The sequence below is a fragment of the Hylaeus volcanicus genome, chromosome 9 (genome assembly GCF_026283585.1).
Source record: "Hylaeus volcanicus isolate JK05 chromosome 9, UHH_iyHylVolc1.0_haploid, whole genome shotgun sequence".
Classification (NCBI taxonomy): Eukaryota; Metazoa; Arthropoda; class Insecta; order Hymenoptera; family Colletidae; genus Hylaeus; species Hylaeus volcanicus.
In genome coordinates this window covers 1,905,409-1,929,573 of record NC_071984.1, presented here as the reverse complement: position 1 = coordinate 1,929,573, position 24,165 = coordinate 1,905,409, and the positions used below count along the sequence as shown (strand labels likewise).

Below are 24,165 nucleotides of genomic sequence, written 5' to 3'. Positions count from 1 at the left end.
ACTGCACGCGTACATGTGTGTTTATTTATTAAACGTATATGCAAGTAGGTGCACATAGTATATGTAGTATATGTAGTTCAAATGTAAACGTCAACCTGTAGAATGGAATTCTGTTAGTTAATTCTGGAAGTCAAAGTTCTTGCATTCGTTCAAGTTCATTCATGGATCGTCTTGAAATTCTAGTTCTTGAAATGGTTACCGTAATCTTGAAACTGTGAGTATTTATCCATACTCTTATTTATTTCTATTTCAATTCTGTTTCTATCTTCATCTGTAGCCTAGTAATCATTCATGATCAGGAACCGTGTCAGATTTTCTTAAAGTTAAGAACCACTGGTCCACACGAACGCACCTGTGTGAGACAAGAGAGGTTCCATGTGTGCGTGTGTGGACATCGGTGCACGCCAGATGTTCGTAAAACCGAACGAAACGTTACAAAATCGTTTCGAGATTCCGTTCCAACGGGAATTAAAAGCTTTTCGAGTCAAAGTTTTTCAGCAGGCGCTTCTCGCGTGTATCGAAATGCATCGAAGTAGATTAAGTAGATAAAGTAGATTAAGAGCGTGCTGAGACGCGGTTCGCGAACGAACGCGTGTTTTCATGAATTTCTTCGAGTACGAAACCATATATCGAATACACGGGCTCGATTGCACGATACATCGTCGATCGCTAATTATGTAAGGAAACGCTTCGAAAATCGCGCGAAGCGAGGAATAATGCTTGTAAAAAATCGCGAGGCAATATCAAGATGTCACGATCGAGAATCTCGCGACACTCGCCGAGATTTCGCGTTGACAGTGATTTAACATCGAGAACGATGCAATTTCTGTGGCAGCTACTGGATGTAAACAATAACCTATATCCTTGTATTCGGCCGTGTTTGCACGAGGATAAGCACCACGGTGCTGCACGGTTGCAGTCTATCGAAAGCATCATTATCGAAGGCTTGTTTGACAATTCAAAGGTTAGCTCGTTTCTCGGGTAGGGAAAGGAATCGTTCGCGGATCGCGACGAAATTCCGCCGAATGGTCCGGGTAGCGTGACACCGAGTCTAACCGAAGCGTAGATCGGTTAAAAATTGCGGTAAAATGCGTGGACGGGTAAATAAGAACGCGTGGAAAAATACAGAGGTGCCGATTGACATGGCAGCCATCGGTACGAAAAGCGCGCGTCCTGCGTGTGCCCGAGGGACACACGGCTCTCCGGTAGTATTCGTGAGCGGAGCAGCCCGTGCACTTACCCGCGTAGCTCTCGTCCACCTCCTCGTCGGACGCCATGCTCCAAAACCACGGGATTGATAACGAATGCTCTCGATCGCCACCGGGATATCTCGCTCTCGCGGGAGAGGGAACACGCCACGGGAATTAAAGCGACATTAAACGAGGCTCGCGTTCGTTGTTTCGCCGCTTTCTTGCGTTTCTTTCACAGTTTCGGCGTGCCGTCACTCTCATCTAATACCGTGCACCGATGTGCACCTACTGCCGTACGCTTCTTCTTTCACGCGATTCGTCGGTTCTCCTCGTTCCTCCCCCCGCCGCTCCGCGATTTTAACTCCCCTCCCCATTCCGTGAAAGAGTCCGTTTCTTCCCCGCTAGCCCTCCCCTTACCCCACCACTAGCCGTCGTCGCGTCCCTTCGCATAGCCCGTTACACTCAGGACCGGGCCCCGAAACAAAGAGCGCCCTAACCCCGAAACAAAAAGCGCCCTAACCCCGAAACAAAAAGCGCCCTAACCAACGCTCTCCCTGATACTAATTCGTTTATTTCATCGATATATTATTTTCTATGTAACGTCGAACCGACTCGAGAGACTTTATTTTACGTTAAATATATAACGAATATAAATAAATGTATTATCGAGAAACAAATACTATATTTTACAAAAACATTTACACCCTTCGATGCATATATGTAACATTTTTATTTTACGATGAAATTGCCTATAAAAATTATTTTTCACTCCCTCGATCAAAATGCAGCATTTTTTGTCGAACAATACGTAGGCGTACCTTTTATTGTTTCTAAAGATCCGAAGAAAAATATGGTTTGAAAAAAAAAGCGATCCGTTGGAAAAATGTTTCAAACGAAAGTAGCACATTTCGACGAGATATGAAATTATCGTCGAATATATTTTTTCGAGAAACGAATACTTTTCGAGATATTTTAGCAAAACGTTTACACCTTTCGATACGTATGTTACATTTTTTTTTCTTTTATACCGAAATTATCTATAAAAATTATTTTTCCCTTCCTCGATCGAAATAAAGCATCTCTTGTCGAACATACGTGGACGTAACTCGTATTATTTATGAGAAAAAAAATCGATATATGTATCGAGAGGTGTGATCGTTTTACGAAAATATCTGGAAAAGTATTCGTTTCTCGACAAAATATATTCGACGATAATTTCGTGTCTCGTCGAGATGTACGATTTATGTTTAAACTATTTCTTCGAAGGATCGCTTCGTTTTACTTTCGATTGAAGTTCAACACCTGCCTGGTCTGCGACTAGAGCCGGCCCTGATTACAGGCGTGCTTCGTAGCGTCTGTAGCTGCATGTGTGCGAATAAATCTACCGTGTTGCATTTATTATTTTTCTTCACTTTCTGTCTCTTGTCCTTATTTATAAATTATATTTTAACGATATCAAAAATCGATGTGGAATTATTATAATTGGATTGTAGCCGAGATAAATGTCCCCCCCCCCGTCCCCCCCCCCCCCTGTTACCAGGGGGAGCAGTAACACGCGAAATAATTGAGAACCCCTACCAGATACAAATATACATACAAATGCATATATACAATATTTGGTTTATCGCATATTAATAATCGTACAATTATTACGATAGTACCGTACAGAAAATAGAAATCGTTGTATCGTCCTCTGTCCCGCTTAAATAAACAAATGCCAATTTTTGTACGTGGAGCAACAACTTGCCACGAGTTCAACGATCGGTTATTGCACAAAGAATTCGTCCATTTTACCTCGTTGCAAATCGTCAAAGCTCTAGTCTGCGATAGCACGGACTATCAATGACCGAGCACACGCGTATTTCGCGTATCGACTTTTTCGATGGAGACGAGATAACCGAATCGATGCGCATCATTTTTTTTTTCTCCTTCTCGTACCAAGCGTATTATTTTTAATTCAACGAATGTACGACAATATGCATGTTATTGATTTCAAGCGTTCGCTGCCTCGGCCCGTCGATGTATCGGTCGACGGAAGATCGGACGGTACGAGAAAATCGTAATTTGGAAATTGGTTATCGTTTGCTGTCGCGATACATTTTGTAAGCGAACTCGCACGGAAACGAAATACCAACGATTAAGGCCGGAAATGGTGTAACGGGAATTGTTTCCGATAAGGCGTTACATTTAGACGCGGTTTCGCACCTTTCGCCATTCCGGGAAAACTATGCAAATTAAATGAGAACACCGATCAACGTATTACTTAATATTTCTTTATTTAGAGTTCACTAGAAATACGAATTATCGAGAACGCGTTACATGTCTTACGACGCAAGACTTACATAGAGCTACATATCGGCGTGTAACGTGAATGGAAATTTATTTATACGTTTCGTACGTAACAATCTATTTACAGATATGAAATACATATATTGCCGAAGGCCTTTGCATAAAAAAAAAAAAAAAAAGTGACGTTCTCACGTACAATGGCCTTCTCTTATTTCTAAAAGAATATGTATACGGTACTAATTTTAAAATGTAAACTACCTTTACGTATCACGCAACAATTACAATATACAAAAGATCGAAATTCATCTTCGGGAATGGATAAAAGCAATACGATGCTACATGGAATGAATTAGTACATCCGAACAGCGTAATGACAACTAATCAAAGTCGTTCGCGTTATACGTACAGTGTATATCTTGCAGAGTTTATTAGAATAGCATTTATAATACTTCCTTCAACGAATGCTTTGCTCTTGTCAACGGTCAAAAATCATGATTTCTTAAAAAGAATCATGATCTTGAAAAGTGCATTGGAATACAAAGAAAATTTTGTACTACATTCGTGTTCTTTTATATATCAATGAAATCTCGTAGAAGATATTTTAATCCAGCGTACGCGTACGCTACGCTTCTACGCGTGACTGGTTTCGTTTGCATTCGATAGGTAAAGAAATAGATAATCATCAGAGTTTGTTTTCCTTAGTAAAATTATCTGAACAACTTCTGACGAGTATCATCTATGAAGTCGATCGTACAAATCGGAGTAGATTTGCAAAGATAAAAAATTATATGCATCGCTATTATATAAACATATCTTAGGGCGAGACTTTATTAGGCGTGCTCAACCGTAGTCGACGCTGAGAGCACTGAGTCCTTTTTTCTTGATAGCCTCGGCTACGGCTCTTTCTAAAAAGTTCTCCTCCTGGTCACTCTCGTCTACTTTATTCAAATCCCAATCTAGTCCGTTGTATTCTTCCAGATCAGTCGAATCGTTCAGTCTCAAAGAATTGGCAGAAGTAGTAGCTACAGAGTTTCCGAAATTTCCGATTCCTTGAACACGATTAGACGGACAGGAACAATGTACATCGGTCCAATATCCTGGAGCTTTATCACTGTAAAACGCACTGGACTGGGGAACCAATTCCGCGGACTGAACCAGACCGTGATGACGAATCGCCATCATAATCGCCGTGTCTTCCATGTCGTTTGCTCTGAACAACTGAAATCTGGATTCCTCGAGAGGATAAGAAGGGGGTGCTCCCATAATATAATTCTCTAAAACTTTGTTAATGATATTGTCCACGAATCCCTTAGCCACTTGGCACGCCTGCCACCTTCTCAACCTTTCCCTCGCAAGCAGTTCCGCCTCGTCGTATTCTATGTTGTCTGTACGTTGTGTAGTCTCATCTTTGTCGCTCGAACTCTTTTCCTGTAAATAAAAAACAAATAGAAAAATTGGAAGAAAGATTATTTATACCGCCTAGCAAGGAGACAAGCAAGGAGACAAGCTACTACACGTACGATGACCAATTAAAAGGATACGATACAATTTGTCGTAAGATGTATTGTAGTACATGATTGCAAACAGAAATGCAGCGATACTCTTTGTATGACAAATACTATCGGATCATGAATCGATTACAGAGCAGAGAAAGTTTCTTTAAGTTTCAGGGTCCCCGTAAGTATAAGGCCCGAACCGAATGGGCTAACTGGCCTTCCCTGCGTACAATTACCGTATCCTGAAACGTCTCGTTGACCTTAACGAATCTCGTGCACTGCCTTTTCGACGGAGTGGGCCTCTCGTGATCATCGGTGTCCGATTCTTCGATGTCGGTCGCCATTTCCTCTATTTTGAACACAACTGTACTAAAAGCTGCGTACTTTAAAAGACTTTAAAGAAAATTCCACAGACCCGTCAGTATTACAGAGGCGATCGTTAAAGGAGAACTCGAAACCTGACCGTAAAAATTCGGAGTATCCGCAGTTCTCTCAGCATCTTCCTTGGAACGGTATTAATTTCACGATACGCATTTAAGACACGGATTCGGAGCTTTTGGCGCAATTATGTTCGGTCTCGGTGACGCGAGCCAGCCACGATATAAAAATGAAACGGTAATCAACTCCGAGTGTCAGAACACGAAGGAATGTAACCGCGCACACAATCAAACGGCGAGTATCGCTTTTGACAGCTTCAAAATGGCTACTTAGCCGTCGGATTCCGCATCGAGAAAAAAGAACGCGTACGCACGGTAGGAATTTCGTGGATTGTCGAAACGAACGAGCGGTCGCGACGTTATCTGACGAGAATACGTGCGTTGATCGTGCGCTTATATAAATTCGTTCAAATTCGAGTCAATTCGACTGGAGCTGGACGTCTCGGGTGCAGCGGTAGCTCCAAAATGGCGTAAACATGTGTTCACGGTGCCCGAGAGAATTTTGACGTCCGTTCTGTCAAGCGTGTCTTTTTCTGTATCGCACGAGGTAAATTCTCTTCGACACTCTCGTTGAACGCGTCAACTGGCATGGCAGTCTGTGGGGAATATATTCGCAGCCAGTTTCCTACGATAGACGACGATTTGTATCAATATGTAGAAGGTATATCTCGGAGGCACATAACCTATAAATCGCGAGACTGTTTCTCTCTCGCGTTTCGTTCTTCTCTCGAATCTGTCGTGTTTCGTTTGCTCGAAGGTATCTTGGACAGCTCGAAGGATGATTTCGAGGACGGCGACGAGGTGTACGAGGCGATAGGAGAGGTATTGCACGAGGTCGCGGATAAACCAGAGAATGAGGTTAGGTCTGTAAACGTGTTCGCACTTGTCACTTTTACCCTATCGTTCGTTAGATCTTTTCTATGTCGGGAATCGTAATCGTGCCGCTGTCGTTGCTCTGTTGAGACACTCTCGTAAATGTCTCATAGTAAATGTCTAATCTGGAACTGTTTTCTGTGTAACTGTTTTCTATAGACAAATATGTGTAAAATTACTGGAAATGCTGAAAGGCAGTACGAACGACGAGATCGTCGAGAAGAGGAAGAATGGAGTTAATAAAGTATTAAACGCACCGGTTCATTTGGGTACCATGGCTGCTACTCTGGAAGCTCAAGTAGAACAGATAAAAAGTATATGGGTCACCACGAGGGACGACGGCATGTTAAGTATTTAGTTTATCGTAGAGTTGTGTAGACATTGCTTTCTCGTAGGATGTACGATAGCGTACGCGTTGAAGTATATTTATCGTTGCATTCGTATTGTTCGATAGAAAGTGGATGCTAAGAAATTAGAAAAAGCAGAGGCAAAGTTACAACAGAAGCAGGAGAAACGAGTTAACAACGATTCATCCAGTCGCGTTGGTAGCACTAATCCAGGGGTAGAAGCAGCGAGTGCTAGTCAAATGATGAGCAAAAAGGATAGTAGAATGGAAACCAAGGGCAGTGTAAATAAAACTCAAGATATTAGGATAGAGAATTTCGATGTAGCATACGGAGATAGAATTTTATTACAAGGGGCTGATTTAACCCTTGCTTTCGGTAGACGCTATGGCCTTATCGGTAGAAACGGACTTGGAAAAACCACGTTATTGAGAATGATATCCAGGTATTAAAATGATCTAATATTAATCCAATCTTTTAAATTATTTAAATTACTAATTACAATACTAAATTATTTATTAGAGCATCCTTTATTTAAAGGAGAAATGAAAAGAGACGACGAAAATTGTTTCTTACGCTGTTCTTAATCGTTGCAGTAAACAGTTGCGAATACCTTCTCACGTAAGAGTGCTACACGTAGAACAGGAAGTCGCCGGTAACGATACATCTGCTCTTGAATCTGTGTTGGAGTGCGATCAAGAGAGGAGCCTCTTGCTCAGCAAGGAAGCAGAACTGCAAGCAGCGATAGAGAAAGATGGTGGCAAGGCAGGGGACGTGTTAGACGAAGAATTGCGTAAAGTGTACGAAGCGATGCAGGTTGCCGAGGTAGACAAAGCACCTGCTAGAGCTAGTGCCATATTATCCGGACTTGGGTTCTCCGTCGAAAGACAGTCGTGGCCGACCAAATCCTTCTCCGGTGGTTGGAGGATGAGACTTGCACTAGCGCGGGCGCTATTCTCTAGACCGGACCTTCTGTTGCTCGACGAACCTACGAACATGTTAGACATCAAAGCCATACTTTGGTTAGAAAGATACTTACAATCGTGGCCCACCACGTTGCTCGTGGTTTCGCACGATAGAAACTTTTTAGATACGGTAAGGTACTTGAACAGACTTTTGTTTACGATCAAAAACGCTACAAGATAATTTTTGTAATAGGTTCCCACAGATATATTATACCTACGCGGGCAGAAAATAGAGGCGTACCGCGGAAACTACGAGCAATTCTCGAAGACGAAAGGGGAACGCGAGAGGAATCAACAGAGGGAGTACGAGGCTCAGCAAGCCAAGAGAGCTCACGTGCAGGAATTCATTGATCGTTTCCGATACAATGCCAATCGCGCTTCGAGTGTACAGAGTAAAATAAAGATGCTGGAGAAATTGTAAGTACGACGTCGCCATGGTGACGAAGATTAGGGTGAACCGAAGGTCATTTCCTATTTTTGTCTCGTTACCAGGCCAGAATTGAAACCAATGGAAAAGGAGGGAGAGGTGACGCTTCGCTTCCCGGACGTGGAACAATTAAGCCCTCCGATATTGCAACTGAACGAAGTGTCCTTCAGTTACACCGGAGGAACCGACAACCCTATATTCACAGGTGTAAATCTTACCGCCAGCTTGCAATCCCGCATTTGTATCGTGGGAGAGAACGGGGCAGGTAAAACGACGCTTCTGAAAATAATAACGGGTACTCTGAGTCCGACGAGGGGCACGGTCCACGTTCATAGAAACTTGAAGTTTGGATACTTCAGTCAACACCACGTCGACCAATTGGATATGCGCGTATGCCCGGTCGAGTTGTTACAAAACCATTTTCCAGGTACGAACAAAACCAAAGTACTTGAGGAGATATTCTAGTCTGACTACGGAAGATGTAGGGTGTTTTATAAAATGAAGACTAAAAGGGGAAACCACGATACAAATTTAGTTTTATTCCCTAGGTAAACCCGTCGAGGAATATAGGAGAATGCTGGGCAGCTTTGGAATAAGCGGTAACTTAGCTTTACAGAATATAAATTCTCTGTCTGGTGGACAGAAGTCGAGAGTCGCCTTCGCGTTAATGTGCGCCGCCATGCCGAACTTTTTAGTGCTCGACGAGCCCACGAATCATCTCGATATAGAGTCGATCGAAGCTTTGGGCAAAGCGCTGAATACCTGCCAAGTAAAATATAATCTTTCACGTCTATCGATACCGATTCGTATTTTTATCAAATATATCGACAACGTAATATTTTCAGGCTGGCGTGATATTGGTCTCGCACGACGAAAGGTTGATTCGCATGGTGTGCACCGAGCTCTGGGTGTGCGGTGAGGGTTCCGTCAGGTGCATCGAGGGAGGATTCGACGAGTATCGTAAGATCGTTGAGAAGGAACTCGAAATGTAAAGACTATTTTAATTTAATCGCGCTATCGATTCGCATTGTCCCGCGTCGAGTTACCGATTTCAATATTTCGATGAATTTAAATAAATGCAAACGTACGCCGGGGCGCGTTCGATCCTTCGTTTTGGGGCAATGCACCTTCTGATTTGTTCATCGATGTAGATATTTATCAGCCACGAAAACATTATACTGCCTATTTTAAATAAAACTGAGTGCATTGAGAATTATTGTTTGTAATATATATTTCATCGTCAACATAAAATCTGCGAGATAGACTGAGTTATCGACGAGTTCACAAGTAGGATTAGAAGATTATCACATCGTTTGACTGCCAGATACAATAACTACATCTAAAGAATTCTGATATTTAATATTGTACATTAGTAAATAATAAAGAGTCGTTGTTATAAATAAAAGTATATAACATTCTAGGTTTTCTTTTTATATATATATATATATAAAACCGTTGGAAGATTACATTGATAAATATACATGATTAATTAGTCGAAGAAATCATACCGTTTCGTGTGGTTTTAATTGAAATACACATGGTTTCAGAAAGCAACGTGTTAGAATGTGATGCAGTCTTGTACCGCAATAACTCACGTTAGAATCGATGATAAAATCAATATAATAATTTGAATTAATTAATCACTTTTTAATACTATTACTTCAGCTCTCTTCCGTATCCGATTTCATCGTTTATTTAATTTATTTCCGTATCGTTTCAGTTACGCTCCGAAAGTTGAGAAAACTAACGTGTCACGTAATAAATAAAACAAATTTAATGTCCCAAAAGAGTTGCATTGCATTGCCACGGTTAACCACCGGATGTAGTGTTTAATGGTACCATTGTATTGGATAAAGAAGACGTTTGCATAGGTGGTGCGGGTGCCTGTTGTTTGGCCGCTGGAATTTTCAAACGTTTACATTACTTTCCTCTCGAAGAGCGTACGTTTCGATTACATATACAAGGTGTAAAGAAATAATTCAGCTGGGCAAGCATAGGCATATTTTCGATGAAGATCTCGAAATTTCATGGTTATGGACAATCTTGTTGCAACTTTCTTTTACAGATCTTTCCAAAGATGTAGAATATGCCTATGCTTGCCAATACCAAACATTTCTTTACACCCTGTACCTTTATCGACTGCTACAAGCATTAGGAAGCATGCAGATGATCCTTGACAATCAGCCAACCCAATCAATGATCAACGACTCTGTTTACACATTCGTGCATGCATCTATTGTCGCTAATTTTTGGTAAGCTAGAGCCAGCGATTAAATTAATTAAGGGGAACACCACGAAGAAGACTTTGCTAATAAATTTCTAGATACTCTATTTTTATTTAGATCTCCATCTTCGAAGTGTCGTTTTCCCTCAAGTTGTCACATACACAGTCACAAATCTCAGTGTCGTATATCTTTATTTCTGACTTGTATTCTGTGCGATGAAAATTTACATGCTTCAATGTCATAATTTACAGACGATAGTTTCATTCATGCATGTAAATGGTATGAGAATGATTAATCCTTCGAGTAAAGAAAACATGCAAGATTCTATCCCGGTGATTCATCCTCTGTTAAACCACACGAGAAGCAGGTGAGTAAGCCTTTGTGTTTAGTATTTTTAGAATAGCGATTATGCAGGACTTTTCCACACCGAAACGAAGCTTACATAAACAATTCAGAAGTGTACCGTCTAATGGCAAAGTTTAAGAAGGAATGCGACTGATATTCAAGCGGTTCGTTCTCACCGTTTCTGCTGCTGTAGACTTTCGTGAACCCTTTGAACTGCTCCGGCGCTGGAAAACTCACGATAGAATGAAACATGTCAGCGAATCGTACCTCTAGGTCTAGGGTGGTCATGGTTTGACCGTTGCGCATCGAGGAACTCCTCGTGGGAGGTGTAGGTGGAGGCGGCGGTGGCGCCTGTCTCTGATGAGTGGGAGCAGGACGATGCGGAAGCGGAGGAGGTGGAGGTGGTATACACGGAGCGCTGACCGTGACTCTAGAAGGTGGTGGCGGTGCCGCCCTCGTTGCCGTGGTAGTCGAGCTGTTCGCTCTGGAAGTAGGAGGAGAGGGTGGTTTTGCAACCGGAGGTCTGAGCACTCGATTCGCCGGCCTTGGTTGAGTTTCGTTTAGACAATCCTGCGATTGATGAAGAGACGGTGGAGTGGGTGCGAGCACAGGAGGCGATCTGAGCAGCCTCATACTTTGCGCTCTCGATACACTTGGTCCTGTAGTCAGGTTTAATTTTTTAGGAGGTGGCGATGGCTTGTGCTGCGTGCTAGACGGAGTGGTAGGTGGTTTGGGCGCGAGAATCGGTTTTCCAAATCCCTTGGACGCATCCCCCATAGAACTCGGCGAGTCGGTAATGCTGTGACCTTGCGTAGAGTTGGCTTTCTGAAACGTTTAGTAATATTTAAAAAGGCGTTTAGCGACAATTTTATTATTGTTTACCACCGTTCATACCTGAGCAAACATTTGTGGCTTTTGCGAGGCTGGCGGAACAGGAGGTGGGCCACGCTTTATGCTAGGTATGGTAGATTGACTGAAATTCGTACTATTTACATTGCTTGTGTCCCTTTCATTAGAAGATGGCCTGAGTCCTGTGGGCTTTAATTTTGGCATACCACTGGAGAATAATCCACCTAATCCTATGGGTCCTCCATTATTTGTATTAATGCTGCTGGCTACCGCATTGGAACTACTATTTTCTCTGTTATTAGAGAAAGAGGATGCTCCTGCTTCTCCTCTTATTTTACCTAGAAGAAAAATATAATATAATCCATGTAAATTTTATTCCCAAAACCTCTGAATGCACTTTATAACTCACCGCTAACAGCAGGCGCGCTCTTATCTACGGTTACAGTTTTCTTCAAGCTTTTCCCAGCTCTGATCGACTGAAGAAGTAAACTCCTGTCTTGTTCTCCGGAGCCGGAATTGGCTGTATTGAAAGCAGGAGGCGGAGGAGGAGGTGGCGCAGGCATTCTCGTTTAAATTGTTAGAAAGGTATTCGGTTGTTCCTAATAAAATCGATTGATTTAGGTAGAGACGACGCGATTCTGATAGCTTTGACTCGAGTCAGGGACAGTAAACAGTACAATGGCTGAAGTACATTTTAAGAGATAAGATTAGACCTCCTACAGAGCGAATGCCAGAAATAGGTTAGTACGAAAATAATTTCCACGTTCTGTTTCTGCGTTTAGACGTCTTACGATTTCGATAGACGTAAAGAGGAAACAGTGACACGGGTCTGTAGGAATTGTTTGACTAAAATTGACAGACAGGCCCTCTTACCACGGCGGGACGATCTTTGAAACTACCGCACTTTGTGTCCGTTTCTGATTCACTGTGAACTAACGTAACCCACGACATGCCAAATTTTCCACGGCGGCGAGGAATTCAAACGGATTCGCACGTTCCACGAGTACAACTTGACGGGGACCCGGCGCACGTAGCCACGACGATATTCTTGTACATCACGACAATGGTTCGCCGTTTGTTTATGGCATCGACGAGTCACGTCCGATCGAACGTGCATACGTCGAGCGCACCTGTACAAATTCCACCACACCTGGGAGACCTTAAAATCGTGCAATGAAACGAGAACACCGCTTTTCTTTTGTAATCGTATCACAATTGGTCGCAGAAAATGGATCTGTATCCTCGCATTCCGTTGGAGAAATATACACCCGGTGACACGGATTCGGAGAAGGAGAAAGTCACCAAGTCTCCGGCTTTGGCTACCATTTTCCTATCTGACAAGAAACTTGTAGCGATCATGGCGCTCGAATGGTTGCGCCAAAAATTCAAACGAGTCCTCGCTGTCATCCGAACGAGAGCGCTGCTGTTGATATCCATTTTCGCCGTGATAGTTTCCTTCTACCATGGATGAAAGAGTCTATGGTGCAGACGACCAGTTGAAAAGCGCGCGCCAGGAATAGTTTCGGCTGCGCATGCGCGCCAGGAATAGTTTCGGCCGCGCATGCGCGCTACTTTTGACTTCAATAAAGTATCTACCAGGATCACGAAACTGGCACTCTTATAACCCCTAAAAAATGATGAAAGCACAAAATAAATTCCAAAGAGATTATTCAACGCTTTCGGAGTTAATTATTTAATCTCTGATCGTTTTTTCGATTCTCATGCGCGAGTTGGAGTTCTCCCACTCCTTCCTGGCCATCACTGCGCATGCGCGAGTGGAAGCCATTATCCAGCGTCACTGCGAGTCTTTCACTTTCATTTTGGACATCGCCACGAGTGGTTTGAAGGTAATCACGTTTTGAATTTCTGTATCCGTTCTCATCCGCGTGCATCGTTACATTAGACACAGAAAACTGATATTTCCTTAATCAGTTATCTCGTAAAATACCATTTTTCGATATATTTTTGCTTCGTTTTCTAATGTTGCTTGTTTTATATGATGATACGAAAGTAGTCTCGTTCGTATGATATATTCTATGATTACGATCCTAAAGGTGATCTGAATAGCTCGTAAAGATTTAAACGCTTCTTAAAATTGCTTTTCTCGGTGATTTAGAATTTGATTTCTCTTTCTGTAGGCGTTAAAGTAAATCGGCTTTTCGAAACGTGCTTTGGAACGCGTTGACGAACTTTGGTTTCGATTTCTTTGCGATTTTTCTAGTGAGTATCATTCTTTCATCATACATTTGCAATATTTAGCAATTTTCTATATGTATATCTATATATATCTATATATATATATATATTTTTTTTTTGCCACGTTGCACGTCGAATTTTTAGAAAATCGTGAGTCCTTTACACGTGGGCTTTCGAGCACAGATTGCAATATATTTTTTGAAGGTTTTATACGAAAAGCAGCATTTCTTATTTCGATCAGCATGTTCTTGATCTTTTAAAATGATAATTTGTTCTTATTTGCTATGATGTTACGTTACTGCCCCAGTCTGATTCAAATGTGATTGATTCAGTATTCTGAGACAAATTTTGTAAATTCGCGATTAACACGTGCGATGTATCTTTGGTTTAACAGTATGCATTTCTATTTGTAGGAAAACATGCATAGATTTGAACTTCCTTACTTTGGTCAAAGTTCGTATGCTGTTAATGATATAGGTAAGCATTTGCATTCGTTTCGATAGAATTCTGACAACAAATCTATGATAAATAAACCTGATGAGTAATTAACACTGCCTCAGTCAATCAGAAATATTATGTAGATGGTGTAATCTGAAGATTCTACAAATATTAGATATTTATTTTCCAATCTATGATTGTTATTAACAAAGGACCTATAATTTTAGAAAGGAACGATGATAATGGTTAATAACCATCGAGATCCTGATTCCGATATTGATCCACACTAACCGTTACAAAATCTGTAAATACGAGTTTGAAGCAGGATGCAGCTGAAAAGGTAATTCAAATGTCTTTACCGTCCCTAAAAAGTAATTTGTTGAAAGTAGACTATGATGAATTAATAGTTACCCCTGCCTGAAAATTTGTGTATTGAAAATGACTTTGCTGATGTAAACATTACTTTGCAAAGTAATATTTTATAATAGGCCTCATAATAATAAAATCAAATTTTATGTTACAGTGCGCAATGTGAATCTGGTGGGCTTGTAACAAATTCTTCGTGCGATCGTATATGAAAGAGTGAGTAACACGTTTTAGATTTATACATTTCCTTTACCTAAAATGTAATAATTAAATATTTTAATGATGAGTTACTAAAAGACAAGCATATGTCTGAGTAAATTATTGATGCAATTTATTATCTGATTAAACGTTAAACGATTGCAATAAGAGTATAAAACAAATAATATTTATAGTATAAGAATTAACCAAAGTTGTTTATTCCAGATTCTCTGAATAGGGTAAAACAACCTTGGAATTGCAGGCACTTTCTGTTTACGCTCGAGTAAGTATACGAAAATCATGGGATCAACAGTTTTATCGTTAACTATGATGTTAAGCAAAATATACGCTAATATGATTTACGGAAATGATTTCCACTTGCCCTCACTGAGTTTTGACCTAAATAAATCAATTGTGTGATCTATAAAGATTGTGGTAAATAAAGATTATTTTATTTTTAGGAATATGTTACAGGCGTGTTGTAACGTTCCAGATTAACCTCAAGATTTGGAATATTAACTGTTCGAAGGAAACTACCAGCAATAAAGTGTATGTTTTTCATAATTGTTCAAAATAATTAATCTATAGTCAGAGATACTGTCTGTTGTACTGTTTAAATGATGTTTTACAATATACGCTATGAAGTTCTGTGATAGTTCATGTTTTCTGAACCTAAGATATAATAATATCTTTCAAAATTATCTGATATATAACTTGCTATTAATTTTCCTTTCATTTAAACAGAAAACACAATGTAACCATTTAGGAAAAGTCAGTTTTATTTGGTGAAAGATTGATTGTACATTTAAACGGTACTATAAAATGTAATAAACTCTACTGGACTACACTGTCGAGTTATTAAAAAGTAAAGCTTTACAAAGAATGGCACGGATGCGGTAAGTTTAGGCCAATATTAGAAAAAGTGTACGTGTGAAGAAGAATAAAATTATAAGGAAAAAAAGGACTACGTTCGAGACGTTGTATAACCTTTCCCAAAATACTTATGTGATCATAAAAAATATAATTTGTGTGTAGATGCTAAATTTCGAATCCAAGCAGTTTTAATAACTATGATTATTAAACTTTCCCTAATTTATAACACGAATTTAATCTTGCGACTATCGTATAAAAGTACGTTTTTATTGAAATTGAGCATCTGTACTTAAGCAATTCTATGAGATAATCGAGATAATTTTGGGAATTATACAAATGAAAATAATAATTTGAGCATACTTAAAAGTTGACATACAAGGAATATAATGTACAAATTTATTAAAAATTTATGCGTGTAACTATACATTACGTTTAACAAACAAATTTACACGTGATAAAATAATATAAATATTCAAATGAAAATTTGTTGAACCAGCGACCTCGATAATTTGGTCGGATCTCAAATTAATTACAGAAATTTACTGTTATAGACTTTCGAGACAACTAAGACTTTACGTACAAGTTTGAGACATAAATTTGAGATAAAGGACCTTATTGCTATTTCAAGGTTCACGGTTTTATGGTTCCTGAAAGAATACGTAAACACCTTAGGAACCTATTTGTGGACATTGCTATCAACACTTAGCAATTCGACGAAGTCTAACGTAAACAAAATTTGTAAAACCCAATAGAGAGCAAGAGTCGACTTTTGAATCCAAAAGGTCAACATTCCGAACCGAATGATTCTCTTCGTCGAGTGTAATATAACTAAAACTATCGATGTGTGTTTGTGTGTGTGTGGAGTGCATACATGTACATATTAAAAAGAGAGCATATTCCTATCGTGTCTTGAGGTGTTTAACTCTCTAGGAAAAAAACTATACAATAAAATAAAGTTGAACTTCTCGACAAATTCGCAGTTCCCGAGAAGAGTAAACGTTCTATTTAAATGCTTGCGTATCTCGGTGGAAAATCCTACTGCGTTTAAAATTACGATGTATATTGAAAACGATCGTTAAACTCTGGATTTCTAAAAAAAAGAAGTGTCGGATCTTTAAGGTTCGTTCAATGCTTGCGCTGATATGGATATTTCCTTGTTGCACGCCAGGGTCTTAGGAACTTTGTTCGATTCTCGCGCCCTGACGCTCTGGTCTAAAATTGATTTCTGACGAAGTACGTTCGTTCTGCAACAAGCTCGAAGAGCACTTGCGAGTCTCTGAAATTCTTTAAGGAACAGATTCACCATTGGTCTTACAAGGTCGAGTATTTGCTATCTCGCTGATCTTGAAATAGATCGGCGAAGAGATTAATCGTAAGAGTTCATAAGCACTTGTCGTAACAAGCTCAGCACCTTCTTTGTTTCAATGTGAATTACGGCACTTGTTATGATCTCGGTGTGTCTGTGCAGCGACGAGCTAGCAACACCGGTGGGTGTACTTTGTGTTGAGCCTATGCGTTCGTACCAGGCTATACTAGATGTCACAACTGCAGCTGGTACGCGGCGAGGGGATCGAATTCCTTTTGGTGGGTGGAATTCAACGCCATGACGTAACCCCACAGCCGCATGGCTGCTGCACAGACTCTTTGTATCTCGTCGACCTCCTCAAAATCGAGATCGCTGCGCCAATGAAAGGGCGCTACCTTCGAGTTCCGGAATGTACTCGAAACTCCACCGACATCGTTCTTTGTATGAGTATCCAAAAATTTTTTTACATTTAAATGAAAGTCCAAACCGTAAAAATTGTACAGTTCCTTCACGTGCTTATAGGGATCCACGGATAAGTCTTCGTAACGCACCACCCTGTCGAAGAGAACAGAATAAAGAGCCAGCATTTTGTCAACTTTGAACGCGACTCGTCGATTTGAATTAATCAGCAGCATACCGAGGCCTACCTGAAACTGCGCGGATACTTTTTTACAAGTCGTACAGCGGCGCTGAAATCTGAGACCATGTCGGCGCATACCAAAGCTGGATCCGAGCAATCAGGTTTGGTTGGACACCATTCCCGATGCTTTCTCGATTGTAAGATTCCCCTTGGATCACGAATCAATAGAACCAGTCGTATTCCTAAACTGAACACACAAGGAGAGAGTAAGTTACATTAATCGTTAGTAAGTAAATTACTTGAGCAACTTATGCGTCGATCTTATTCTTACTCTTCTTGTTCCAGAAGCCTTTCAGCCGCGCGCAGCCTCAAACGAACGATCTTCATCGATTGAAACGGAAATAATTTGCAAAACTTGGACGCGAAACGTGGATCCCAACAAATTTTCTTGTGTACCTGGCACTGCCTCCATAAATGCGTGTTGTGATTGAAGACCCAAGGATGCGTTTTACCGTATTCCAAATATCGATCTGAAAGTAACGAGTAACGATCAATGTTTTGCCAGACGTTCACGCGTATTATTTGAAAGAAACTAAATTCACCTAGATTATTGAAATCGCATCGAAGCAAAGATTCAAGGTTTTTAAGAGCTTCGTCGGCGAGCGGAGGCCCCCTAATTTGCACGATTCCGAAGTCCAGCAGCGGCTCGTAGTGGTAAAAATTTGCTGGATGTGCGTTTATAACGTCGCCGAGAAATGTGCTTCCGCTTCGCCAACTCGTCAAAATCACGCTTCTCATTGGTCTTCCCCCCTTTTCCATTACCAAATCCTCCAGCTTGCTATATATATTATCGTGTGAGTACTTGAAACGTTAAAATATTATGCGTACACTCGATACAGCTATTTTCAGAGCTAAACATATACCTAACGTTGACACCATATTTTCCATTAGGGTATTCGTAGTCTTCCATTTCCCTCTCGATAGCTTTTCTTTGTTGATCAACAACCTCTTGTATTTCAGAAAGCGTGATATTTTCCATGGATGCTCTAAAATATGCCTGAAAAGTGTACATATAAGTTATATTTAAAAGTCAATCTCTTTACAATTTAAATATGTATAATACAAGCAAAAGCAGTAGCGTGTAGTACGACTCTTTGCATCGTTTATTCCCATTGCCATACTAAAGTGTTAAGAGGTAATTGTTTTCTTACAAATGGTGAGAACGCAAACCATGTTCACTTACCTATCGTACATTTTTATTTACAAGTATTAGAATTTCATAAAAAGGAGTCGTTTCGTGCTACGTCCATCCTTACATACATTTACTACGAAACTAATGCAATTTTTTAGACCTCGAATTCCTTAAAAAACACGTTTATAATTTCAATCAAGAAACGAGAAATTATTTTACACTTCGTTCCAAATTTTACCAACACTTTCAAAGATTTATTTTATACGTTTACAGATTTCTTAGGAATTTGATTCGATTGGTTGCAACGTGACAAAAATACATAAACATATGCGTGTACATGCACGTGTTGCTTACCGTTACTGGTTCTTGAATTTTGATGATGCGTGGCCTTATCTCAACATCCTATATTGAAGAAAATATTTGTATTTTAACATTCTGAATGTGCATATTGCATTGCGAACATGATAATGTCGTTGACGGAACCAGGACAATATCTTTCTCCCTCTTTCTCTATGTTGGTAGCGAATGAATGTTAGAGCGAGTGCAATGGTGCGATTCAAATTACGTATGTATTAATTCTTTTTATGTACACTGTAAGAAATGAAAAAAATGAAAAAGAAAAAAGAAATTTAATTTAGGGTGACATGCAAGACATCAGAATGGAGTATAATACACATTTAAAGCTTTACTATATATAAACATCTCTTCGCTGTTGCCATTTTATCTAATAATTTTAACTACGCTCTTGAATCGATACAATAAATTACCCAGGTAATTCTTTGATTTTAAATAGGATTATATCCATTTAGATATTTCCAAAGATCTCCAATAACTGTTGTTTCTAATGCTGCGCGAGAAAGAAAGGAAGGAAGCAGTGGAAACAGGGAGAAAGAGTGCTGGTGACTCTTTGTATGGCTCGAAAAGTTCATTGTTAGCATACGAGTGGAAAAAAGTTAGGTGCAAAAGTTAGACGTTACCATCGGAAAGAGCGTGTTTGGCGTGACTCAATTTAGAGCAATCCCCACCTCCGATTTTTTACTGACCGATATCACCGGCTGCAGTCGATGCTCGAGATAGCTGCTGTAGCGTTGATTAAATGCTAAGAAGAAGATGCAAAGGGACGCCAGGCCTACCAGACCATAGAAACTGAGCCGTTTTGACATCCTTGGTCCTGGAAAAAATACAGTGGTTTACTGCTGCGAAACAGCTAAGATTATTTCTTAAAGCGCTCTGTTTGGTACACGTCAGAGTTACAGTGTAGTTGTTAAAATTCATAGTTTGTCTGTCCCTTGCAGATTCGGTAAAGAAATTGCGGTGAAAAAAGTCCCCATAAATTATCTTATTTTTGTGGCTCTCTCCATTTACGTGACACCTCTGCGAATTTTCGTGTACAGAAAGTGGCACACGAGACGGTTTTTCGTTGGAGAGAGTCGACACGGAATAGATCACGATGAAAACGAGAAGAAAACGTTCGGAACGTGTCCCTTACCTCAGGATCGAGCAGTTGGTTGCATTTGGAGGCTTCGAGTTCGCTGCGAACGGGTTGTATCCGTAGCTGAAGACGATCTCACGTTTTTCTTGACATTTTAGAGTGGCGACGGGAAACGCACAGCCAGCGTGCGGCGTTCATCATGGTCCACTGACGCAGAGAGGCGCGCATTAAGGCGGCCACATGAGTCCTGTGTTTACACGCACAAGTGCGTACGATGATCCATCGCGTGTGCGTTCATCGAGGCACGGGCACGTCGAGATCGAAATATCCACTTCGAATGGTTTCCAGTCGGCAACCATCGACTACTGCGGTCGCCTCCGATCGAGTTACTAAACGTGTCAAGCGGTCAAGATCGAAATACGTGGAAACGACAACCTCTCGCGTCGGCGGACGCTGATCGAATGAAGGCTCATGATTATTTGATGGCAGCGCAGAATTTAATTCGATTGCAGGTTGCAGCGAGTTTTCGAACGAATCGATCGCCGCAATGGCCGAAACGGTGGGTAAGATTCTTCGTCCGTGTATCAATTTTTTTTTTGGACAAAGTCCAAAGGCGTCGGGATAGACAATCATAGGCGCGATATAGTAAGTGTAACAGGACGTCCATATCCTACGTAAATATGATAACGATGAGCTACGCGTTTCCTTCTGCTCGCTTTGAGTGCATATATTTGCTTTGCGTAAAGTTTCGCTCAATTTCGGTCAAAGTTCCGGTATTCATTGGAAAATGAATATTCATTACATGAATATAATGTAATCGTGAAAAGAATACCCTAAGATTCTCTTTAACGCGTTCACCCCGGGGCTATTTGTGTTTCTCGCCTTGGGAGGCGGCGCGGTAGTACACGGCATCTGATTGTCACGCGAGCGTGAGCCACCGGTGGTACGCGCCGGCGTGTACGTGTTAAAAGGAGATGAAAGAGGGAGAATGTTTATTTCTTTAAACGTATGCAAAATTAATAGATATCGTATATAACGAAAGACTTGAACGTAATTTGTCCGAAGCGAAGGTAACATTTTAATCGAAAGACTTTTAATCGATATCGTCGCATAAGATTGCAGGAGTTAGAAACCTGTAACATTTTGTTTATTAATCCTAGCGGTTGCTTGATTTTACGGCGCTCATAAAGTTACTATCGAAGACTTTATTACGAACCGCAACTACTGTCGACGCGATAGAAAAACTGTTTCATAGGTATCGATACGACGAGTTACTTTATCGAGGGTACTATCGTCTCCGTCGTTATCGATAATTTTATGATTCCGCCAGATGACGCCACTTCTCGCGACGACGTCCAATTGAAAATATCTTGAATAATATTTCTATTTTATTTCTATCTTACGTATATACGATAAATATATGATATAAGCTACGTCATTTTTGTAATTAGTTTCACGAAGTATGTGTTTGCTTGCGAAATAGCCAATCTCTGTTTTGAATTACGCGCCGTAGGAGTTTGCCGGGGCCCGAGCGACCGTAGCGCCGCGCCTGCGCGTAGCCCTCTGGTGGTTGATCGGGGAGTGTGGCGGCGTGCGTGCTCGCCCCCAGCGTTCAGTCGGATGCTGTTGCTCGAATGGAGCGGTCACCAGAGCAGGGGGGAAGGAATATTTCGGGCCATGCTCTAGTCCCTTTCTCTTCGGCACGATGTCGCGATTTCCTACCTCGATACTTTGATTGGCAACCTTAGCAACGGCCTGGCGACACTAGACACCACGCGTGTTACCTGTCTGTGTCTGTCCACCTCTACATGGTTTTGTGTCTCTCCCTCACGGAGCGGGTTGAAAACTCGGCAGCTCTGCGGGGTATATTCCCCAAGCTGTGGCGAGACCTCGTGATCAGTCAGCCGTGCGACAGAATAAACGCGGACAGGCACGAGTCTCGTTACGCGGCCAGAAAACGTTCGCCGGCGAAAGAGACGTGGAACTCGAGCGTGTGTGGTAGCAGCGATGCACGTTGTCTCGTGGTTTTTGTGACTGGACGTGACCGGGATATTTCGTGGTGTCTGCACCGTGGAAGCTACGGTGGACTGGCCGAGCGGAGAGGGTCGAAAAATCGTGGGCGACATTTTTGCGGAATCCTGGGCCACGGAGATGTCACGCTGAAGGGGCTCACGGTGAGTACGGTTTCTCTGCGACATCGGTGGCGAAATTTTTGCCCACGATGTACCACTTTTACCACCTTTTACCGTCTCCTCTGTTCGTCGTACACGAAGTGTCGCTTGTTGGTCACTATTTGATCCGCTTTTCTGCGTTTTGCGGTACGTCGGGTCGAGAAATTGGAAAGATGCGGTTAGAAAATTGTTTATGCGTGCGAGTCGAGCGCGTTGCGATTCTCTTGGGCTTCGTATTTCGGGGGAGTGGTTTATTAGAAAATGGTGAAATTTAACGCGGGGAGTTTTGTATCTAGGACATCCGTCTCACGAAGTCGTAGTCGTCGCCCTTTTTTTTTTTTTTCGTAATTCTAGATAGAAATGTTTAGTCGGTGTTTCGTTACGTCGAAGTATCAATTTACCAGGTTCTCGAACCGATCACCCAAAGCCTTACGATTTATGTGTATATACGAAATTCAGGCATGTGTACACGAATTCTGCAGCGTATCCTTTCGCAAAATGGAGGTCCGTGAATAAATATTTTTTTTTTTTTAGAATAATGTAGATAATTTGAGTATGATTGTTCACACGTACATGTGACAAAAAGAATGTTTGTATTCCAAGCATTCCATTTAACGCTGAACCTGCGCGATATATACAATTGTTTCATGCATTATTCAATCCGGTTCCACGTAACATATTTTCGCATTTAATTGAAAACTCGGGCTCGAAAGTGGATCAAAGACTAGTCAAAGTAGTCGTCGGTCCCGCGAAGGTAGAAATAGTGAGAAATCGTTGGAACGTCGGTGGGCTTAGCGTTAACGAATGGTTCGGTGCGAAACGTGTTGCCAGCAGAAGGTAAACGCGTAGCTCGTGCAATTAACAGTTAAAGCTCGAACGAAAGCCTAATAACACGGCTGGGATAGACATTGCGCGCAGATTGGTAACGTCTCGATGTCGACGGGAAACGGTCAAAAAAAACCGGTATCGATTCTAAAAATAAATCGCCGTAAGAAATGTCGCTACCGTTACTCGCAAGCGTCTCTTCGTGTCCGATCGCGACTTTTGCCGCTTCTCGCGTTTCTTTGTTTCATTCTCGCCGTTTAATTATCATCGTGAGCCTGGCCACGTGGCTGTATTTCGACCTTGAGCTGTATACCATCTACGAGCGACGCAGAGGTCGCATCCTCGAAACGACCTTGACGGGGCATGGTCTGGGAGAAACTAGAAACGGGGACGATGCTGAGGTGAAAGCTCGGCCTTCTGTCTTGCGGTCCACGGAAAAGTTGAGTGGACGATAATGACGATGACGCTCAGGGATGTCGATTCGTATCGCCCCCTCATCTCACAGGTGGTGACATTCGCTTCTAGTAGATCGTTGAACTCTGAAAAGCCAGATGTCTCGTACACGATACGATCTGTTGTACGACGCGTTGTACAACACGTCGTACGACCGACCGGCCGTTAAGAAATGAAAATACGGTAATGTCTTTGTTAGACGCATAAGTTAGTGCACAGAAACCAGCCACCGGGGCGGGGGGGGATACAGAGTGTCCCAAAAGTGTTGGAGGTCCTTGAAAGAGGTGGTTCGGGAGGTGATTTGAAACAACTTTTTCCTTAGCGAAAATGTTGTCCGACGCTTCGTTCAGGAGATATTGGTGGAAAACACCGGACCAATTAGAGCGCGAGAATGCCGATGGAGCGCTCGCGGTAGCGTATGTGCACGGCCGCCTAGCGCGTAGCCACGCCTACCGCGGGCGGTCCACCGGCATCCTCGCGCTCTGATTGGTCCGGAGTTTTCCACTTATATCTCCTCAACGAAGCCTCGGACAACATTTTCGCTAAGGAAAAAGTTGTTTCAAATCACCCCCCGAACCACCCCATTCAAGGTGTTACAACGTTTTTGGGACACCTTGTATATACAGAGTAGAGGAGAATTGAAACAACTTTTTCCTTGGCGAAAATGTTGTCCGAGGCTTCGTTGAGGAGATATT

The 24,165-nt window shown here is 41.6% G+C and overlaps 6 protein-coding genes, 1 long non-coding RNA gene and 1 other non-coding gene across 20 annotated transcripts in view; 4 read left to right on the top strand and 4 right to left on the bottom strand.

Annotated features, from left to right (window-relative positions):
- LOC128881894 (chromodomain-helicase-DNA-binding protein Mi-2 homolog) overlaps positions 1-1,516 on the bottom strand; it is an 11,866-nt gene extending 10,350 nt beyond the window's left edge. For all 7 annotated transcript variants that reach the window (XM_054133290.1, XM_054133294.1, XM_054133292.1 and 4 more), the window contains exon 1: positions 1,241-1,516. In XM_054133290.1, the coding sequence (XP_053989265.1) occupies positions 1,241-1,277 (37 nt within the window). In that variant the 5' untranslated portion in view covers positions 1,278-1,516. The remainder of the gene's footprint in view (positions 1-1,240) is intronic.
- A 1,931-nt stretch (positions 1,517-3,447) lies between these two features.
- Positions 3,448-5,532, bottom strand: LOC128881917 (uncharacterized). 3 transcript variants are annotated; one of them, XM_054133353.1, is made up of 3 exons: positions 5,391-5,532; positions 5,206-5,324; positions 3,448-4,907 (listed from the first exon to the last, which is right to left on the bottom strand). In XM_054133353.1, exons 2-3 carry the CDS (start codon positions 5,317-5,319, stop codon positions 4,320-4,322), a joined length of 702 nt encoding a protein of 233 aa, XP_053989328.1. In that variant the 5' UTR covers positions 5,320-5,324; positions 5,391-5,532; the 3' UTR covers positions 3,448-4,319. The 3 variants fall into 3 exon arrangements, with proteins under 3 accessions (XP_053989328.1, XP_053989331.1, XP_053989329.1); XM_054133356.1 differs by having other exon boundaries at positions 5,212-5,324; XM_054133354.1 differs by lacking the exon at positions 5,391-5,532 and having other exon boundaries at positions 5,212-5,345.
- Positions 5,533-5,940: 408 nt separating this feature from the next.
- On the top strand, positions 5,941-9,218 carry LOC128881903 (ATP-binding cassette sub-family F member 3). The gene is made up of 9 exons (XM_054133322.1): positions 5,941-6,073; positions 6,170-6,275; positions 6,445-6,631; positions 6,740-7,074; positions 7,226-7,724; positions 7,788-8,011; positions 8,087-8,448; positions 8,570-8,790; positions 8,867-9,218. Exons 1-9 carry the CDS (start codon positions 6,001-6,003, stop codon positions 9,011-9,013), a joined length of 2,154 nt encoding a protein of 717 aa, XP_053989297.1. The 5' UTR covers positions 5,941-6,000; the 3' UTR covers positions 9,014-9,218.
- A 137-nt stretch (positions 9,219-9,355) lies between these two features.
- LOC128881910 (WAS/WASL-interacting protein family member 1-like) lies at positions 9,356-12,792 on the bottom strand. 2 transcript variants are annotated; one of them, XM_054133341.1, is made up of 5 exons: positions 12,314-12,791; positions 11,850-12,039; positions 11,486-11,778; positions 10,768-11,416; positions 9,356-9,919 (listed from the first exon to the last, which is right to left on the bottom strand). In XM_054133341.1, the coding sequence occupies exons 2-5, from the start codon at positions 12,001-12,003 to the stop codon at positions 9,831-9,833; spliced, it is 1,185 nt and encodes a 394-aa protein (XP_053989316.1). In that variant the 5' UTR covers positions 12,004-12,039; positions 12,314-12,791; the 3' UTR covers positions 9,356-9,830. The 2 variants fall into 2 exon arrangements, with proteins under 2 accessions (XP_053989316.1, XP_053989315.1); XM_054133340.1 differs by having other exon boundaries at positions 11,850-12,792.
- Positions 12,793-13,217: 425 nt separating this feature from the next.
- LOC128881921 (uncharacterized) lies at positions 13,218-15,602 on the top strand. Of its 2 annotated transcripts, XR_008458218.1 has the most exons (8): positions 13,228-13,287; positions 13,579-13,660; positions 14,050-14,113; positions 14,302-14,414; positions 14,598-14,656; positions 14,864-14,921; positions 15,100-15,187; positions 15,383-15,602. It is a non-coding gene; the product is annotated as an uncharacterized LOC128881921 (long non-coding RNA). The 2 variants fall into 2 exon arrangements; XR_008458219.1 differs by lacking the exon at positions 13,579-13,660 and having other exon boundaries at positions 13,218-13,287.
- Positions 13,915-13,982, top strand: LOC128882072 (small nucleolar RNA SNORD31). Its single transcript, XR_008458273.1, has one exon. It is a non-coding gene; the product is annotated as a small nucleolar RNA SNORD31 (small nucleolar RNA).
- Positions 15,603-15,871: 269 nt separating the features above from the next.
- Positions 15,872-20,581, bottom strand: LOC128881909 (carbohydrate sulfotransferase 5-like). 3 transcript variants are annotated; one of them, XM_054133339.1, is made up of 8 exons: positions 20,079-20,580; positions 19,567-19,760; positions 18,944-18,991; positions 18,321-18,454; positions 18,000-18,235; positions 17,729-17,927; positions 17,465-17,644; positions 15,872-17,372 (listed from the first exon to the last, which is right to left on the bottom strand). In XM_054133339.1, exons 2-8 carry the CDS (start codon positions 19,567-19,569, stop codon positions 17,051-17,053), a joined length of 1,122 nt encoding a protein of 373 aa, XP_053989314.1. In that variant the 5' UTR covers positions 19,570-19,760; positions 20,079-20,580; the 3' UTR covers positions 15,872-17,050. The 3 variants fall into 3 exon arrangements, with proteins under 3 accessions (XP_053989314.1, XP_053989311.1, XP_053989313.1); XM_054133336.1 differs by having other exon boundaries at positions 19,633-19,760; XM_054133338.1 differs by lacking the exon at positions 18,944-18,991 and having other exon boundaries at positions 19,633-19,760; positions 20,079-20,581.
- Positions 20,582-21,556: 975 nt separating this feature from the next.
- LOC128881907 (beta-1,4-glucuronyltransferase 1-like) overlaps positions 21,557-24,165 on the top strand; it is a 21,091-nt gene continuing 18,482 nt past the window's right edge. Inside the window, exon 1 of the mRNA XM_054133334.1 lies at positions 21,557-22,195. The gene's annotated coding sequence lies outside the window, so the exon portion shown is untranslated. The remainder of the gene's footprint in view (positions 22,196-24,165) is intronic.

Bases quoted from the DNA above. Each gene is read 5' to 3' on its own strand.
- LOC128881917 (XM_054133353.1), bottom strand. From the start codon at position 5,319: ATGGCGACCGACATCGAAGAATCGGACACCGATGATCACGAGAGGCCC. The intron at 4,908-5,205 runs GTACGCAGGGAA...TTTTATTTACAG, and splicing joins CGTTTCAGGATACGGTAATT to GAAAAGAGTTCGAGCGACAA.
- LOC128881903 (XM_054133322.1), top strand. From the start codon at position 6,001: ATGGCAGTCTGTGGGGAATATATTCGCAGCCAGTTTCCTACGATAGAC. The intron at 8,449-8,569 runs GTACGAACAAAA...TTTATTCCCTAG, and splicing joins GTTACAAAACCATTTTCCAG to GTAAACCCGTCGAGGAATAT. The intron at 8,791-8,866 runs GTAAAATATAAT...TAATATTTTCAG, and splicing joins AAGCGCTGAATACCTGCCAA to GCTGGCGTGATATTGGTCTC.
- LOC128881909 (XM_054133336.1), bottom strand. From the start codon at position 19,752: ATGTCAAAACGGCTCAGTTTCTATGGTCTGGTAGGCCTGGCGTCCCTT. The intron at 17,928-17,999 runs GTGAATTTAGTT...CGTTACTTTCAG, and splicing joins ATGCGATTTCAATAATCTAG to ATCGATATTTGGAATACGGT. The intron at 17,645-17,728 runs GTAAGAATAAGA...TTGTGTGTTCAG, and splicing joins AGGCTTCTGGAACAAGAAGA to TTTAGGAATACGACTGGTTC.
- LOC128881910 (XM_054133340.1), bottom strand. From the start codon at position 12,003: ATGCCTGCGCCACCTCCTCCTCCGCCTCCTGCTTTCAATACAGCCAAT. The intron at 11,779-11,849 runs GTGAGTTATAAA...TTTTTCTTCTAG, and splicing joins GAGCGCGCCTGCTGTTAGCG to GTAAAATAAGAGGAGAAGCA. The intron at 11,417-11,485 runs GTATGAACGGTG...TAAACGTTTCAG, and splicing joins AGCCACAAATGTTTGCTCAG to AAAGCCAACTCTACGCAAGG.